At 45.0% G+C, this 16464-nt stretch overlaps 1 protein-coding gene across 1 annotated transcript; it reads left to right on the top strand.

Annotated features, from left to right (window-relative positions):
- The first annotated feature begins 358 nt into the window (after positions 1-358).
- On the top strand, positions 359-10027 carry LOC134350310 (nucleoplasmin-like). Its single transcript, XM_063055355.1, has 9 exons — positions 359-418; positions 1330-1415; positions 3336-3446; positions 3738-3831; positions 6895-7043; positions 7150-7178; positions 7258-7291; positions 8690-8754; positions 9971-10027. The coding sequence occupies exons 1-8, from the start codon at positions 370-372 to the stop codon at positions 8726-8728; spliced, it is 591 nt and encodes a 196-aa protein (XP_062911425.1). The 5' UTR covers positions 359-369; the 3' UTR covers positions 8729-8754; positions 9971-10027.
- Positions 10028-16464: the final 6437 nt, after the last annotated feature.

The following is a 16464-nucleotide window of genomic DNA, read 5'->3' as shown; positions in this document are numbered from 1 at the left end:
TCATAAGGCATGCTCCCCAATCCAGGCAACATCCTTGTAAATCTTCTCTGCACCCTTTCTATGGTTTCCATGTCCTTCCTGTAGTGAGGCAACCAGAACTGAGCACAGTACTCCAAGTGGGGTCTGACCAGGGTCCTATATAGCTGCAACATTACCTCTCAGCTCCTTAACTCAATCCCATGATTGATGAAACCCAATGCACCGTATGCCTTCTTAGCCACAGAGTCAACCTGCAAAGCAGCTTTGCTCAAGAGGTTTCCCCTCTCAGCTGCGTGTCTCAAAAAGAGTTCCCTTTAACAGTGCAGTTTTCTAAATTTGACTTTGCTGTGTCGTTCAAAGTTTTCTTTTCTCTTTGTGCAGTGTTGAAAAATGTCTTCAAACAGAAGTAAAATGGACAAGTCAACTGCTATTCTCTGGAGTAAGGAATATATCAGACTTGTTGCCGTTTTAAGGGGCTTTTGGATGGGTGTTTTGTACTTTACAAAAAAACAAGATTCAAGATTGTTTAATATCATTTCCAGTACACAAGTGTAAGGGAGATCAAAATATTTAGTATTCCAGATCTGATGCAACACAATAAAACCCACCAAGATAAAGACCACAATATTAAAAATCCCAATAATTATAAGTAAGCTAGCTTGTATACATACTTTGTATGTCCATAAAGTGACATTAGGCACAGGAGTGTCTGTACATAAGGTGACTGATGGGAAATGGGGAGGAGTATGGAGGGGTGGGTTAGTGGGTGGAGATATAGATCCGCGTTACTACTTGGGGAAAGTAACTGTTTTTGAGCCTGGGTCAATGCTATGTAGCCTCCCAATCTTGATGTTGTACCATTCTATCCCGTGTCCCTTAACATTTTGACTCATTAACATCATCCTGTCCATGGTGTGTCTCTCAAAACACCTTTTTTTAAAAAAAATTTCCCATTTTACCCTCCTCCTCTCCTCACCTGACCATCACCTTCTTTCCTCCTTCCTGTTCTCCCATTTTCTTCTCTCCTCCTGTCAGATTCCTTCAGCCCGTTACATCTTCCACCTATCCCCTCCTGGCTTGTTACTTCATCCCATCTTCCCCACCCACTCACTGTCTACTCCTTCTCCTCCCCCACCTCCTTATTCAGGCTTCCAGATCCTTCCTTTCCCATCCTGATGAAGGGTTTCAGCTTGAAACATCAACAGTTTATTCGGCTCCATAGATGCTGCCTGACCTGCTGAGGTCCATGCGCGCGCACTGCAGTGACACCTCCAGGCAATGATAAACAGGGCTGGATTGTTTGAAAAGCTACTCAAAGAATGAGAATACAGCGGTTGACTTTACCCACAGGTTGTGAGTTGAACGCCCAACAGAAGTCACACAAGGTTGAAATTACAGATGATGAAGTTGCTGACCATCGACTGGCCTTAAAGACGGTAACAAAAGGCTTTTTGCTTCCAGAGCTGCATGTGGCACTTCAAACTCAATGTTCTGTGGCATGTGGACACAAGAGCTTCTGCAGATGCTGGAAACCTTCAGTAACTCAGCAGGTCAGGCAGCATCCATGGAGGGAAATGAACAGTTTCCAGGGGCTTAGTGGACAGCAAGGAAGACTATCAAAGCTTGCAGCAGGATCTGGACCTGCTGGCAGGCTGGAAAAGTAGCAGATGGAATTTAATGCAGACAAGTGTGAGGCGTTGCACTTCTGGAGGACAAATCAGAGTAGGTTCAACACAGTGAACGGTAGGACACTGAGGAGTGTGGTAGAACAGGGGGATCCAGTACAGCTCTATAATTTCTTCAAAGTGGCATCTCGGATAGATAGGGTTGTAAAGAAAGCACATTGGCCTTCAGAATCAAAGTATTGAGTACAGGAGTTGGGACATTATGTTGATGTTGTACAAGATGTTGGTGACTCCTACTTTGGACCAAAACTGCACGCCTTCCTACAGGAAAGATGTCAATAAGATTAAAAGTGCAGAGGAATTTGACAGGGATGTTGCCAGCTCCTGAAGACATGCATTATAGGGGAAGGTTGAATAAGTTCGGACTTTATTCGGGGAGTGTTGATGAGTGTGGGCAGGTTTTATAGAGGTATACACAATTGAGGTGATAGGGTAAATGCAAGCAGGCTTTTTCCACTGGGATTGGGTAAGACTAGACCTAGTGTTCATGGGTTAAGGATGAAAGGTGACGTGATTAAGGAGATCATCAGGGCAAATTCTTCATAGAGAGGGTGGTGAGAGTGTGGAATGAGCTGCCAGTGGAAGCAGTGGATGTGAGTCAGATTTCAACTTTTAAGAGAAATTTGGATAAGTGGATGGGAGGGGAATGGGGTTTGTGGTTGGGTGCAGGTCGAAGGGACTAGGCAGTATAATAGTTTGGCATGGATTAAATGGGCTGAAGAACATCCTTGTGCTGTATTGCTCTGATGAGATGATTTGGGATGAGATCTTTTATCAAGACTATGAAGGATCTTGGAGTGAAATATTGACTTTTGGTTTCCCTCCATAGGCGCTGTCTGGCCTGCTGAGTTCCTCCAGCACTGTATTTAATAGGCTGTGAGTCACACCACCCAGCACCCCCTCACAACCCCGATTTTACCCAAAGCTAATCTTGGAGCAATTTGTAATGACCCATTAACTTACCAGGTGTGACTTACCAGGACTTGGGGCGAAGCTCCTCAGGGAGAAAGTACAGACGACTTGTGGATGATGCCGGAATTGAACTCCACGCTCCTATGCCCCAAGCTGGAATAGCATTGTGCTAACCGCCACACTACCGTGGCCCCTGATTCCAGAGGCATCTCACTGTGTCGGGCTGCTGAAAGAATGCATGTCCAACATAACTGTTCATAGTGCAGAGACGACACCAGGTTGCATGCAGCAAGCCCCCAGGTGCTGAATGTATTTTGGTGATAGTAGGTTATGGTTACTCAAAAATAACCCAGCTCAGATGTCCTAACACCCCTCAGATTGGTGTAAGAGCAGCCAGTGTTCACATCTGATGGGAGATCCTGCACTCCTGAAAGTGCTGGCTGTCTGGGGCAATCTGGCACGATGATGGCGGGTAAGGAACAAAGTAGAAATCTGTCCAGAAAGCAGAGGAAAATGATTTGTCTGTGGGAGTCTGCTATAACAGTGAGTAAGGAAGGAGGCTGAGATGTTTTTAGAAAGCAGAGGAAGATGGTGCTAAGTGTCTGAGACATGGAATCTCCTTCCAGTTGGAGTTTTCAGCTGCGGGAATAGCCCTATTTATTGTAAGTGGTGGGTCTTCTCTGTAAAGTTTACTTTCACACAGATGTGTTTCTGCCCTGTACTTTAACAGTCACTGTTTCTTAACCCTTTAACCTCCAGATATGTTTGGGTGCTGGTGCCAAGGATGAACTGACCATTGTGGAGATTGTCCCAGAAGACGAGAGCCCACCGGTCCCTATTGCCACACTGAAGCTGTCCGTTTTGCCGATGGTTGGTCTGTCATGCCCGTCAGATTCCTGCCATTGAACACCACACCTGATTTACTCAGCTTTCTGCCTCATCCATGCATTCTACAACCTACACACTCACTTTCTAGGATTCTTCTACACTCTTGCTCTCAGTTTTTTATATTTGCACAGTTTGCCATCTTTTGCATATTGGTTATTTGTCAGTCTTTTTTTGTAAATTCTACTGCATTTCTTAATTTTTCTGTAAATGCCTACAAGAGTAAATGTCAAGGTAGCATATGGAAAATGTATGTTCTCTGCTCTCTCCTCCTAGACCACATTTTATGGCTTTGAGCTGACACCTCCGATCAGCTTCAGACTGAAAAGTGGATCTGGTCCTGTCTACATAGCAGTAGAGAACATTATCAGTAAGTACAAGGTTTGTTTAACCTTCAGTTCACATTTTCATGTTCTGCCACTACCACTAATTTAGGAAAAGTTTTGGTTAAAAGTAGCATGGCTGAGAGAATTGCCACCTTGTTCTGTAAGTGTGCAGTTTGTTCTAGAATATAGAACATAGATCAGTACAGGCCCTTTGGCCCACAATGTTGTGCCGACCCTCAAACCCTGCCTCCCATATAAGCCCCCACCTTAAATTCCTCCATATACCTGTCTAGTAGTCTCTTAAACTTCACTAGTGTGTCTGCCTCCACCACTGACTCAGGCAGTGCATTCCACACACCAGCCACTCTGAGTAAAAAACCTTCCTCTCATATCCCCCTTGAACTTCCCACCCCTTACCTTAAAGCCATGTCCTTTTGTATTGAGCGGTGGTGCCCTGGGGAAGAGGCGCTGGCTATCCACTCTATCTATTCCTCTTATTATCTTGTATACCTCTATCATGTCTCCTCTCATCATCCTCCTCTCCAAAGAGTAAAGCCCTAGCTCCTTTAATCTCTGATCATAATGCATACTCTCTAAACCAGGCAGCATCCTGGTAAATCTCCTCTGTACCCTTTCCAATGCTTCCACATCCTTCCTATAGTGAGGTGACCAGAACTGGACACGGTACTCCAAGTGTGGCCTAACCAGAGTTTTATAGAGCTGCATCATTACATTGCGACTCTTAAACTCTATCCCTCGACTTATGAAGGCTAACACCCCATACGCTTTCTTAACTACCCTATCCACCTGTGAGGCAACTTTCAGGGATCTATGGACATGTACCCTCAGATCCCTCTGCTCCTCCACACTACCAAGTATCCTGCCATTTACTTTGTACTCTGCCTTGGAGTTTGTCCTTCCAAATTCTAATCTGTAATAGAACAGTACATCACAGCACAGACCCTTCAGCCCACAATGTTGGACTAACCTTTAACCTACTGTAATATCAATCTAACCCTTCCCTCTCACATCATTCATTCATTGTGAGCTGTGTCATAGGACACGGATGATCATAGTCTTTCCATGACCACGATTGTTTTTGGCAAATTTTTGTGCAGAACTGGTTTGCCATTGCCGCCTTCTGGGTAGTGCCTTTACAAGATGGGTAACCCCACCCATGATCAATACTCTTCAGAGATTGTCTGCCTGGTGTCAGTGGTCACATAACCAGGACTTGTGATCTGCACCGGCTGCTCATACGACCATCCACCACCAGATCCCATGGCTTCATATGACTCAGATCAGGGAGCCATGCAGGTGCTACACCTCGCCTGAGAGCAACCTGCAGACTAGCAGAGGGAAGGAGCGTCTTGTACCTTCTTTGGTAGATGCACATGTCCACCCCGCCTCCTAACTCTCCATTTTACTTCCATTCACAAGCCTATCAATGAGTCTCTTAAATGTCCCTAACATATCAACCTCAGCAGCACGTTCCGAGCACCCACCACGTCCCCATTGTGTAGTGTTAGTCCTCCGCCACTGTTAGCCGCTCCCTCGTGGGGGGAGTTTGCACACTGTACAGAGTTATCAAAAACGTTTGGTGCAATTTCCTGCATGCTGGCATCTTGGTGTGCTCTGCACTCTCCCTCAATACTGAGCACAACAAAACCTACACTGACATCCACCACCCCCCCCCACCCCATACTTTCTTGCAATCGCATTAAAATTATTCCTGCTTGTATTGGCCACTTCTGGCCTAGGGAAAAAGTCTCTGAAAATCCACTCAATCTAGATTGCAGGTAGGTAGAATCTTTTACTGATGCAGGCATGTCAAAAACGAGGGCACGGATTTAATTTTATTTTTAGCAATATCGTGCGTACAGGTAAATGTGATTAGAGTAGATGAGCAGAAAGGTTAGTATGGATGTAGTGGGCTGAAGGGTTAAGATTGTCTTTTTTTTTGTCTAATGAACATTTCACAAACAGCACATTTCATTATCAAATCAGTGAGTATAGGAGTTGGGATGTAATGTTGAATTTGTATGAGGCATTGGTAAGGCTAAATCTGGAGTATTGTGTACAGTTCTGGTCACCGAATTATAGGAAGGATGTCAATAAAATTGAGAGAGTACAGAGGAGGTTTACTAAAATGTTGCCTGGGTTTCATCTAAGTTACAGAGAAAGGTTGAACAAGTTGGGTCTTTATTCTTTGGAGTGTAGAAGCTTGAGGGGGGACTTGATAGAGGCGTTTAAAATTATGAAGGGGATGGATAGAGTTGATGTGGATAGGCTTTTTCCATTGAGAGTGGGGGAGATTCAAACAAGAGGACATGAGTTGAGAGTTAAAGGGCAAAAGTTTAGGGGTAACACGAGGGGGAACTTCTTTACTCAGAGAGTGGTAGCTGTGTGGAACGAGCTTCCAGCAGAAGTGGTTGAGGCAGGTTCGATGTTGTCGTTTAAAGTTAAATTGGATAGATATATGGACAGGAAAGGAATGGAGGGTTATGGGCTGAGTGCAGGTCGGTGGGAATAGGGTAGGGTAAGAGTTTGGCACGGACTAGAAGAGCTGAGATGGCCTGTTTCCATGCTGTAATGGTTATATGGTTATATGAGGATGTGCTGGACAGCCTGCAAGTCTTTCCATACTTCTGGCACCAACATGGCATGCCCACAACTTACTAACTTTAACTGTATGTCCTTGAAGTGGACAAAAATCGGAGCTCCCAGAGGATTGTTGGTGCTGTAAGGCATGATGCACAGCACTGCACTGCTGCAGCATACCAGACAACCTGTCCCTGTCCTCCAGCACACTCATTCACCTGCCCGAACTTGGAAAGTTGCAGTCCTGGGGAGAACATGCAAACTCCTTACAGTTGGTGGTGGAATTGAACTCTGACCTCTGACACTAATAGTGTTACACTAACATCTGTGCTGTTGTCTCCAGAAAAACCAGACGATGGTTGATTTGGGGCTGGAGGACCTGTTCCCCTGCTGTACAACTAATCCTGTGACTGATGCTTGTACAGAATAAGCACCTGCATGTTGGTTAGTGAACCCACATCACCAGCTAATAGTTTGACATCAAGTTTGTGTTCTTGAATTTCCAGTAGATGATGACACATGGGGGGAGGAAGAGGAGGAAGAAGGAGAGGAAGAGGAGGAAGATGAGGAGGTGGATGAGGCTGAAGATGAGGATGAATCTCCACCCAAAAAGGCAAAGAGACCTGCCTCCACCAAAAAAGCTGGGCTTTCAAAGGTAGCTAGTATTGGCTGTTGTGTTTGGGTCTTGCAGAAACTCTTTCTCACCCCATACTTAAGTCAATCACAAACTAGGTATTTTTTAATAATCTAATTTCTTTCAGAAGAAGCGATTGGACACAGAAAAGGAAGAGTAAGTGATGTGCTTATTTGACTTTTTTGAGAAATTGATTAGTACTGATCTAATTTTTTTTAAAAATTCTATTTTCCAGAGAGGACTCAGATGTTGTAATGGCAGTTAAAAAGGTTGGTGGTGTCTCAGTATTCTGCCGTACTTTAAAATTGTCAAATGCTTTGTGAAACTGCAGGTTGTAATAGCAGTGTCTTGTTTCTACATTTAAAATATTCCTGCAGGATCTCTTTGGAGCCAGAAATTGTTTGGTTTGTTTTGCTTGCAAAAGTTGTCGAGGCTGAAGTTTCTTTCTAACCCAACAATGCAACCTGTTAATATTTCAGTAGTGTATGTACTGTTTTTGAACCTTGGTCTGTGAGGAATGTTTTGTTTAGCTGTCTACGTGTGTACAGTTGAATGATCAACTTGAATTTGAATTTCCAATTCTCCTATCAGGAGACCTTCGGTCACTTTGCGGAAACCTGCTTGGACTTACTGAAGTGTACCTGAGGAGTCACTGAAGTTTGGACTTGCTGCCAACTTTTCTATTGGAAGTTCTCTTGTAGTAAAATATTAGTGCAGAACATGAATGAATAAGATGCACTTGCTGTGAACATCAGTGATTTTCCCATCACTGAATGCCCTTGAGCTCAGTGACTTCCTCTGCCACAAGAGGGCAGTGGAGAGTCAATTACAAGAGTCAGCTCCCTAAAGCATGAGATATTACTCAATTCTTTGTCTTTACATCAAACTAGTAGTTTAATTATCTTTTAACTAATTTTGAATTCATAATATATTTAATTAACAACTTAAAACCCATCTTCAATTTATTAAAGTATTAACATTGTTATTCAACTGTATACATATAGCACCAAATGAGATTACATTCATCTGGACCAAGGACACAACACAGTACATACAATCACATAACGCAGTAATATTACTACAAATAAATTAAATAGTAAGGTGTATTCCAGAAGATTGACATTTAGCGCAAGGTGTGTTTGTGGCACAAGTTTAAAAAGTAAACAGTATAATATTACTGGTGCTTCAAGCTTGATGAGACCTGGGTGACGTCCGGGAGTTCAGTGGTCTCTGAAATAATTTAATAATAAATATTAATAAATTTAATAAGTTAATTGGCAATTTAAATCACATTGTGTTATAGACACAGGCACTTTCTCACTAATATCCGATAAACTGGTCTGTACCCGGTTTAGATTGACTATTCCTTTTAGGAATCATTCTGTAAGCTGTCAGCCTCTGAATTTTATAATCATCTCATCTATTTTCACTGCTTTCTATTGTTCATCTCGGCTTTGTATCCAGAACTACTTGTAATGCTCAGTGTCACTGCTATCTGTGCATCTCTAGCTAAATTAATCAGGATGGCAAAGGGAGAAGGCAGGAGAATCAGGTTGAGAGATAATAAATTCATCATGATGGAATGGCAGTACAAACTCGATGGGCTGAACGATCTAAATCTGCTCCTATGTCTTGTGATCTAAATATCATTTCAATTTTTTTTTCAGGGAAAAGATTCCAGTAAAGTTAAAGCAGCGAAAACCTAACTGCCTGTTGGGAGAGATGTTGAAAGGTAAGATCTTTGGGGTTAATCTTGCAAGTAAACTGGGTTCAGAAAAGATTAGATTGTGTACATTGAAGTGAACTGTGAAATGTACTGTTGGCATCAACAATCAACAGTCTGAGGATGTGCTGGGGGCAGCCCTCAAGTGTCATCAGACTTTGGGCACCAACATAGCACGCCCACAACTTACTAACTCTAACACCCTCATCTTTGCAAGGTGGGAGGAAACCAGAGCACCCAGAGGAAACAGTCACACAGAACATACAAACACGTGACAGTGGCAGGAATCAAACCTTGGCTGCTGGCCATGGAAAGTGTCACACTAACCACTACACGACTGTTGCCCCTTGGGCTGTTGGAATGTCTTTCTGCAGTCGGAGTTGAGGCAGGATAAGCTGTCGCAGAAAGTTGAAGCTGCTGACTGAGAGTCCAGCTAGGTTTGAAATCCTTGCTGGGACTGTAGTGTGAAATGATCTGCTGATGGGACTTGGTAGCTTTCTCTGATGCCCCATTTAAGAGATGCACTCTAAATCCTGGGCCACATTTCATTCAGGCTTGCTGTTTGCTATGTATCGGTGATCTTGCCACTGGAGTCCCTCAAATCAATCACAATCAAGTGTTGTTCTTGAATCACCATCCCACCACAGCTGGGAAGGTTGCAGAGGGAGACCTTCACTCTAATACTACATCTGGGCTGATGAGTGACTGAACCCACTCCGGGTCCTTGTTCGCTGCCTAATGTCAGTCAGCAAGTCATTCCAAGTGGGAGACTGGATGACATCTCTCCTCAAACTGTCCTTGTACAGCACTGAGTTCTTGATTTTTCACTTCTCCACAGGAGAACCCTGAACTAAGGTATGATCCCACACCTTACACCTTTGTCACTGTGTAAATTTTACGCCTTACAATTTCATTGGAATTTGATTACACCCTGGTGTATACCAGGGGACTTAATTTTAAGGTGATTTGAAAGACACAGATTTTTAGAGTAGTGGGTGCATGGAACACCCTGTTAGGGTGCTGGTAGAGACAGAGACATCAGGGACATTTAAAAAACTCTTGGGGATGATAGAAGAATGAAGGGCTATGTGGGAGGGAAGGACTGGATTGAATTTGAAACAGGCTGGCACAACATTGTGGGCCAAGGGGGTCCTGTACTGTGTTGTAGTATTTTATGTACATGACAAGAAACTAATTATTTCACCTTGTGTTTTTCTCTCTGCAGGTGACCCAAGGGCAGGTTTTCACAAGTCATCTTTGCAAGGATGTTGTAAGAGAATATACTGAAATAAAATTGGACTTTGCTAATTCTCACCCCAGTTGCTGCACAGAAAACTAATGATCTTGTTGCAGACAAATGGATGCCAAAGTCTTCACTGCTATTAGATGATGGAAAAGTACTTAAAACATATTAAACAATGTTGCATTGTTCTGACATGCTGGGTGGAGCATCTTTTAATCAGGAACTGTATTTGCAGCATCTGCTAATATATCTTACAAGCCTGCTGAGTAACATTCTGAACAGTGTACAAACCCCCACCTGTGTTCGAGTACAAGGCCCAGTTTTTTGTAGTGGATGCTGGGTTTTAACCTTGAACACTTTGAATGACACTTGCTGAGTTACACAGGGTGCGATCTGATGGGTAGCAGCTTTTGATTGATTGGGTGGGATGTTATGGTAAGAAACTGCTCGGATCGGATCCTCAGATTCTGATGTCCTCCTTGGCTATGGGAGAGGTACCAGAAGTTAGGAGGGTGGCTAATGTGCCAAAGAGGGCAAGCCAAGGGATTGTAAACTGGTGAGCCTAACATCAGTGATGGGAGAGTTACTAGATGGGGATTCCAAGTGATGGGATAATTCTGCAGTTGGTCAGGCATAGACTGATTAGAGATGGTCAACAGGACTTTGTATATGGGGAATCAATTCTCTTAAATTTAATTTGACGTTACCATAGGTCTTCAGCCTACAAGATGGTATTGACCTTTTAAACTATTCTGAGATCGTTGTAACCCTTCCATCCCATTAGGTCTCCATTCTCTTTGTTTCATGTTCCAATGTTGAATGTCGCTAGTGTATCTGCCTCTACCATCATCCCCGTAGGGTGTTCTATGCACTTTCATAGGAGGGGGGAACCTGCTGTTGAAATTCATTGGGCCAGAAGGGATTTGCTCACCTGAGTAACTGCTAGTCTGATGCTGCCCTGGCAGGGGCAGTGTTTCCACATCTCCACTGATCGGACAGAGCGCGGCTCATTAATACCTCATTCCAATATCAGGTTAGTAAAATCAGACTGTTTTCTTCAAATTCTTTCTCCCATTTCAGAAGTACGGGTATCCCATCCCATTTGCTGCCTTCCTAAATTCTCCTTGGTTGACTGGAGAAAGTGCATAGATCACAGCAGCCTGCAATGGACAATATTCTCAGCTCTGAACCAGGCACTGGGCTGCAGGGAGTTGTCTCCTGAGCTTGGTGCAAATGGGGAGTGCTGCTGGAATGCACAGCACATGGTTCTTTGGCATGATTGTCCATGTTCTGAATGATCAGCAGATACAGGGGTGATGTTTGAACTGGGGTTTAACACACTAACATGGCCAATGATTTGTTTTTCTCTGCTGACCTGACGGTTCACTCTAGTTTTTGTACATAGTGAGGGGGTGCTGCACCAACCCAGACAGTAATGGCCGATGTGTGGATGGTCTCCATGGAGACAGTGTAGAATTGTGCCAGGATCTTCTGGGGACGATGGAATCTTGCCAACTGCTGCAAGAAGTGCATCCTCTGAGCCTTAATGAAGCCGATGGGACCTCATGGGAGGACCACGTATGTCTGAGGTGGTGTGAGATGGTTCTCCCTCGTAGGGTCATGTCGAGGCAGTGTGCCTCTTATTTGTCATAAGAGTGGGATGGGTGACTGATTTGAAAGGAAGGGTTGAATAGGGTAGGCTTGTTTCCAACATTGACTGCGGACCTGATTGAATTGTAAGATCCTGGGGGTGGGGGTGGATTTTGTAACAGTGTGAGAGGGCATTTCCTTGTGGGGAATCTGGAACTATGAACGTTCTCTGGTGCCTCCCCTCCTTCCCTTTCTCCCATGGTCCACTGCCACGCCCATCAGATTCTATTTTCTTCAAACCTTTTCCACCAATCACCTCCCAGCTTACGTCACCCTACCTTCCCCCTCACCCGGTCTGTCTTATCATCTCTCATTCATCCCCCCGCCCCCCTGCGGAAAGTGAACATGTGGCTGGTTTTGAGTAGGTGTTACAGACCCAAGATATTTGGGGAAAATATTCAAGGGAGTGAGTTTTAGACAATGTTTGAACTGCACTCTGCGTTAGGTCGTGGAGGTTTTCAGCAGGGCCAGTGACCTGTTTCACTGGTGCCTGGTTTGCGTTCACAGATTGTTCCCTTTCGGAGAAATGGGATGGGTGGGGGGGGGTGGGGAAGCACTGGATTCAATGGGTTGAATAGTCTTCAGTAAAGCAGCAATGTCTGCATTCATCACAGCGGATTGATTTTCCTTCCTCCTGCACCATTGTGAGTGGTTTTGTGCTCGAGTCTCTGTGAAGGGAATAGAATTTGCTGAGGCAGTTCTAACACTTGGATATTCATACACAGAACCTGCTGTGGAGTCAAGTGATGCTGGAGAAAATCTTCTCCCCCGTATCTCCAAATCACAATAAAATGTGTTCCTATTAACAACTGTTGGGAGAGGAGAGAGAAGATCTCAGGGCAAATCAGAATTTTCCTTGTGATGAGAGCAGAGCCCCTCCCCACTGGGAATCCCAGGAGGAGCTGGTTTATTTGGAAACTGCAGCAATGATGATGGAGATGTCCATGGGAGGGCAGCTGACTTGTGTCAGCAGGGTCTCTACTCTCCAGCTGCAGACTGCAGCAACAGGCTGTACTTGAGTCCCCGTGTATAACAGTCCAAAATGGAGAGCAGGTATACGAGCAGCACAAGCAAAATACTACATGGACTCTACTTTTACATGGAAAGCATCATCCACCATCCAGGCCATGCCCTCTTCTTGCTACCACTATCAGGGAGGAGGTACAGGAGTCTTGGGTGCCATACCATGGGGCTCAGGCACAGTTATTACACGTCAACCATCAGGCCCCTGAAATGGCCGTGGATAACTTCACTCACCTCAACACTGAACTGATTTCTCAACGTATGGCCTGTGCAACTCGTTCTCAATTTTATTACACTTTATTTATTTTGTATTTCTACAGTTTCATTTGCAGATTTGTTGTTTGGCAGTCTTGGTGTGTAGTTTTAATTCTATTGTTTTTCTTTGTATCTGCTAGTGTATGAATCTCACTACTGTAAGGTGACATATGACAGATAAATAAATACATTTACTTTGATCTCTTAAACTGCAATGGACAAGAATAGAGCCATGTTACCTGACCTCACAAAGGGTTAACCACTTGTTAGCACTCTCCCTCCCCCTAAACTCCTGAAGCCCAGGGAACAAAAGGCTCTTGCAGGTAGGTGTCAGTGCCCAGGGATTTTTTCTGTTGTGTGTGACTGCTACATTTGGCTGGGATTAGTGCATGAGGACCCGACAACACCTTACATAATTGCCACCATTTGGTACTGTGTTCCTTTGATATTGTGGGGCTGCGTGGATTAGTACTGGTGCCGACCAGGAACATATTGTTGTTACTCTTTCATGCACCATCGGTATGGGTATGTTTCCACATGTATCAGCTCCACAGATATTCTTCCAGCATTACCTTCCTCTCCCCCCACTGCGCAAGAATGTTCATCCGAGGCTCTATCACACACTACAAAGCCTTTCCCAGCACTTTGATGTTGGGTCAACCTTCCCTCCACGTTTCTTTACACCCAATCGGCAATTAAAGCAGGGCGGTGAATGCTGTAGGCAGGAGGCCGCGGACGTTCAGCTTGCAATCGCGGGAGACTGGTTTCCCACATCTTCCAACACCCCCAAGGCCTGCTGTTGGTCACGCTCAACCTCGGATGTTGTGTCCCAGCTGTCTGATATGCAAGCTAGGCCAGTACCAACTGAGAACCTGCTGTTGTGCTACGCAGCTAGTTCCCCCACTCTGAGCAGCTGATGAACCCAAAGGAACAGCAGACTGACGCAGTTTGGCCCCAGTGGTGTCACAGGAGTTGGCAGGCCACGTTGACCTCAACGTAGGGCTGCCTCAGAGACGCCAGGCCTCTGCATTTACTACTCCAGCTTCCCCGTCCAGCTGCAAAGGTTTGAGATTGGAGTTTTCCTTCTCCTGGATGAGTTGCCAATCATGTCTGAGGGACTCCATTCACCTGAAGTGACTGGTTTTAAGGCGCCGGTAACCTGCCTTTGCCCTGTATTAGTAGGAGTGGTTCTGCTGGGTTTAGCAGCTCAGCCACACGTGAAGGCTAGGAGCTGGACGTGGTTGTCAGAGGCTATTTGGGTCGTGTGCCATTGGGAGCATTTAATAGGTAGTGGGAGCTTGTCCCACTATCAGCCCCTGGGTTTGACAGCATTAAGGATCCAACACCAGAGCAATCACTGCTACCTCACCATCCTGCCCCATTCCCACGGCTTTACATGATATTGCTAGGTCCAATTCACACTTCCCAATTCCTCACAAAACGGTATGTGAAACAGCCCGTGCCTGTCGTCTGCCACCTGCACACATGTCACCATTGTCAATGAATAAGATCCAGATAATGCAGGTGCTGGGAGCCTGAAACATGCCAGCATATTCACAGGAGTGCTGTTGTTATGGTTAGTGTGACACTACCACAGCGCCAGTCACCCAGGTTTAATTCCACCGCAGTCTGCAGGGAGTTTGTACATTCCTCCAGGTGATCCCATGTCCTCCCACAGCCCAAAGACATATGGGTTAGGGTTAATGAGTAGTGGGTGTACTGCATTGGTACCAGAAGGATAGGACTCTTGCGGGCTGACGCCAGCACACACCCATAATAATAATAATAACATAAGAAATAGGAGCAGGAGTAGGCCATCCGACCCATCGAGCCTGCCTGCCATTCAATAAGATCATGGCTGATCTGTCTGTAAACTCAGCTCCATCTACCTGCCTTTCCCCCATAACATTTAATTCCCCTACTATGTAAAAATCTATCTAACTGTATCTTAAATATATTTAGTGAAGAAGCCTCAACTGCTTCCCTGGGCAGAGAATACCACAGATTCACCACTCTCTGGGAAAAACAGTTTCTCCTCATCTCTGTCCTAAATCTTCTCCCCTGAATCTTGGAGGTAGGAGTCAGAGGGCAGGCCCATAGGAGGGCAATCAAAGCACTTGGTAATGCTGCCAAAACAAGCAGTCACCGGCTGTGGCTGAAAAGGAGGGATGCTGCCTGGGCTGCCGAGTGACCAGCTGGAGACTCACCATGTGACACACAGCCAGGTCTGATCAGCCTGTGGTGGGCCTGCCTTGGCGGAGGGCGTCTTGTGATAAAAGGCTGAAACACCCGGTGATGTGGAGGTACACGACTGAAGATGTGTCGTAATGGTAGTAGCATCATCTTGTGGCCATCCTTAAGGACTACTTCCACTCAAGTCAAGTGCAGTGCAGAAACTTTAGGGATTGTAACATCCAGTCCTATTAATCAAACTGAGGCAATGTCCCCTAGTTCTAGTCTCACCTACCAATGGAAACAACTTTCCTACTTCTATCTTATCTATCCCTTTCAAAATTTTGTATGTTTCTATAAGATCCCCCCTCATTCTTCTGAATTCCAGAGAGTATAGTCCCAGGCGACTCAATCTCTCCTCATAGGTTAACCCCTTCATCCCTGGAATCAACCTGGTGAACCTCCTCTGCACTGCCTCCAAAGCCAGTATATCCTTCCTCAAGTATGGAGGCCAGAACCACAGTACTCCAGGTGCGGCCTCACCAGTACCCTGTACAGTTGCAGCATGACCTCCCTGCTCTTGAATTCAATCCCTTCAGCAATGAAGACTTTTTGTGATTCATGAACAAGCACTCCCAAGTCCCTCTGCACAACAGCATGCTGCAATCTTACACCATTTAAATAATAATCTGCTGTTCTATTATTCCTTCCAAAGTGGATGATCTCACATTTACCAACATTGTATTCCATCTGCCAGACCTTGGCCCACTCACTTAACCTATCTATAATCCTCTGCAGACTCTCCACATCCTCTGTACAATTTGCTTTTCCACTCAGTTTAGTGTCATCAGTCCCGACTTCCAAATCATCAGTGTAAATGGTAAACAGCTGCGGGCCCAGCACCGACCCCTGCAGCACCCCACTCACCACTGACTGCCAACCGGAGAAACACCCATTTATACCAACTCTCTGCCTTCTATTGGTTAACCAATCCACTATCCATGCCAATACACTTCCTCCGACTCCATGCATCCGTATCTTATTTATAAGTCTCTTGTGCGGCACCTTATCGAACGCCTTCTGGAAATCCAAGTATATGACATCCACCTGTTCCCCTCTATCCACTGCACTCATTATGTCCTCAAAGAACTCCAGTAAGTTTGTCAAACAGGACCTGCCCTTTCTGAATCCATGATCACAAGCAACATATTTCACTGTATGCTTCAATGTACATGTGATAAATGAGGTTAATGTTTAAAATCTTTGTACTAACTCAATGCACTGTGCAATGAAGTGATCTGTATGGATAACGTGCAATACCAATCAAACTGCTTCGTCAGGGAATACTAAACAATACTGTTGGTAGCATGGTGTTG

Source organism: Mobula hypostoma, chromosome 8 (assembly GCF_963921235.1).
Source record: "Mobula hypostoma chromosome 8, sMobHyp1.1, whole genome shotgun sequence".
Classification (NCBI taxonomy): domain Eukaryota; kingdom Metazoa; phylum Chordata; class Chondrichthyes; order Myliobatiformes; family Myliobatidae; genus Mobula; species Mobula hypostoma.
Note: the sequence above shows the minus strand (reverse complement) of the source record. Positions and strands in the feature narration are given on the sequence as shown.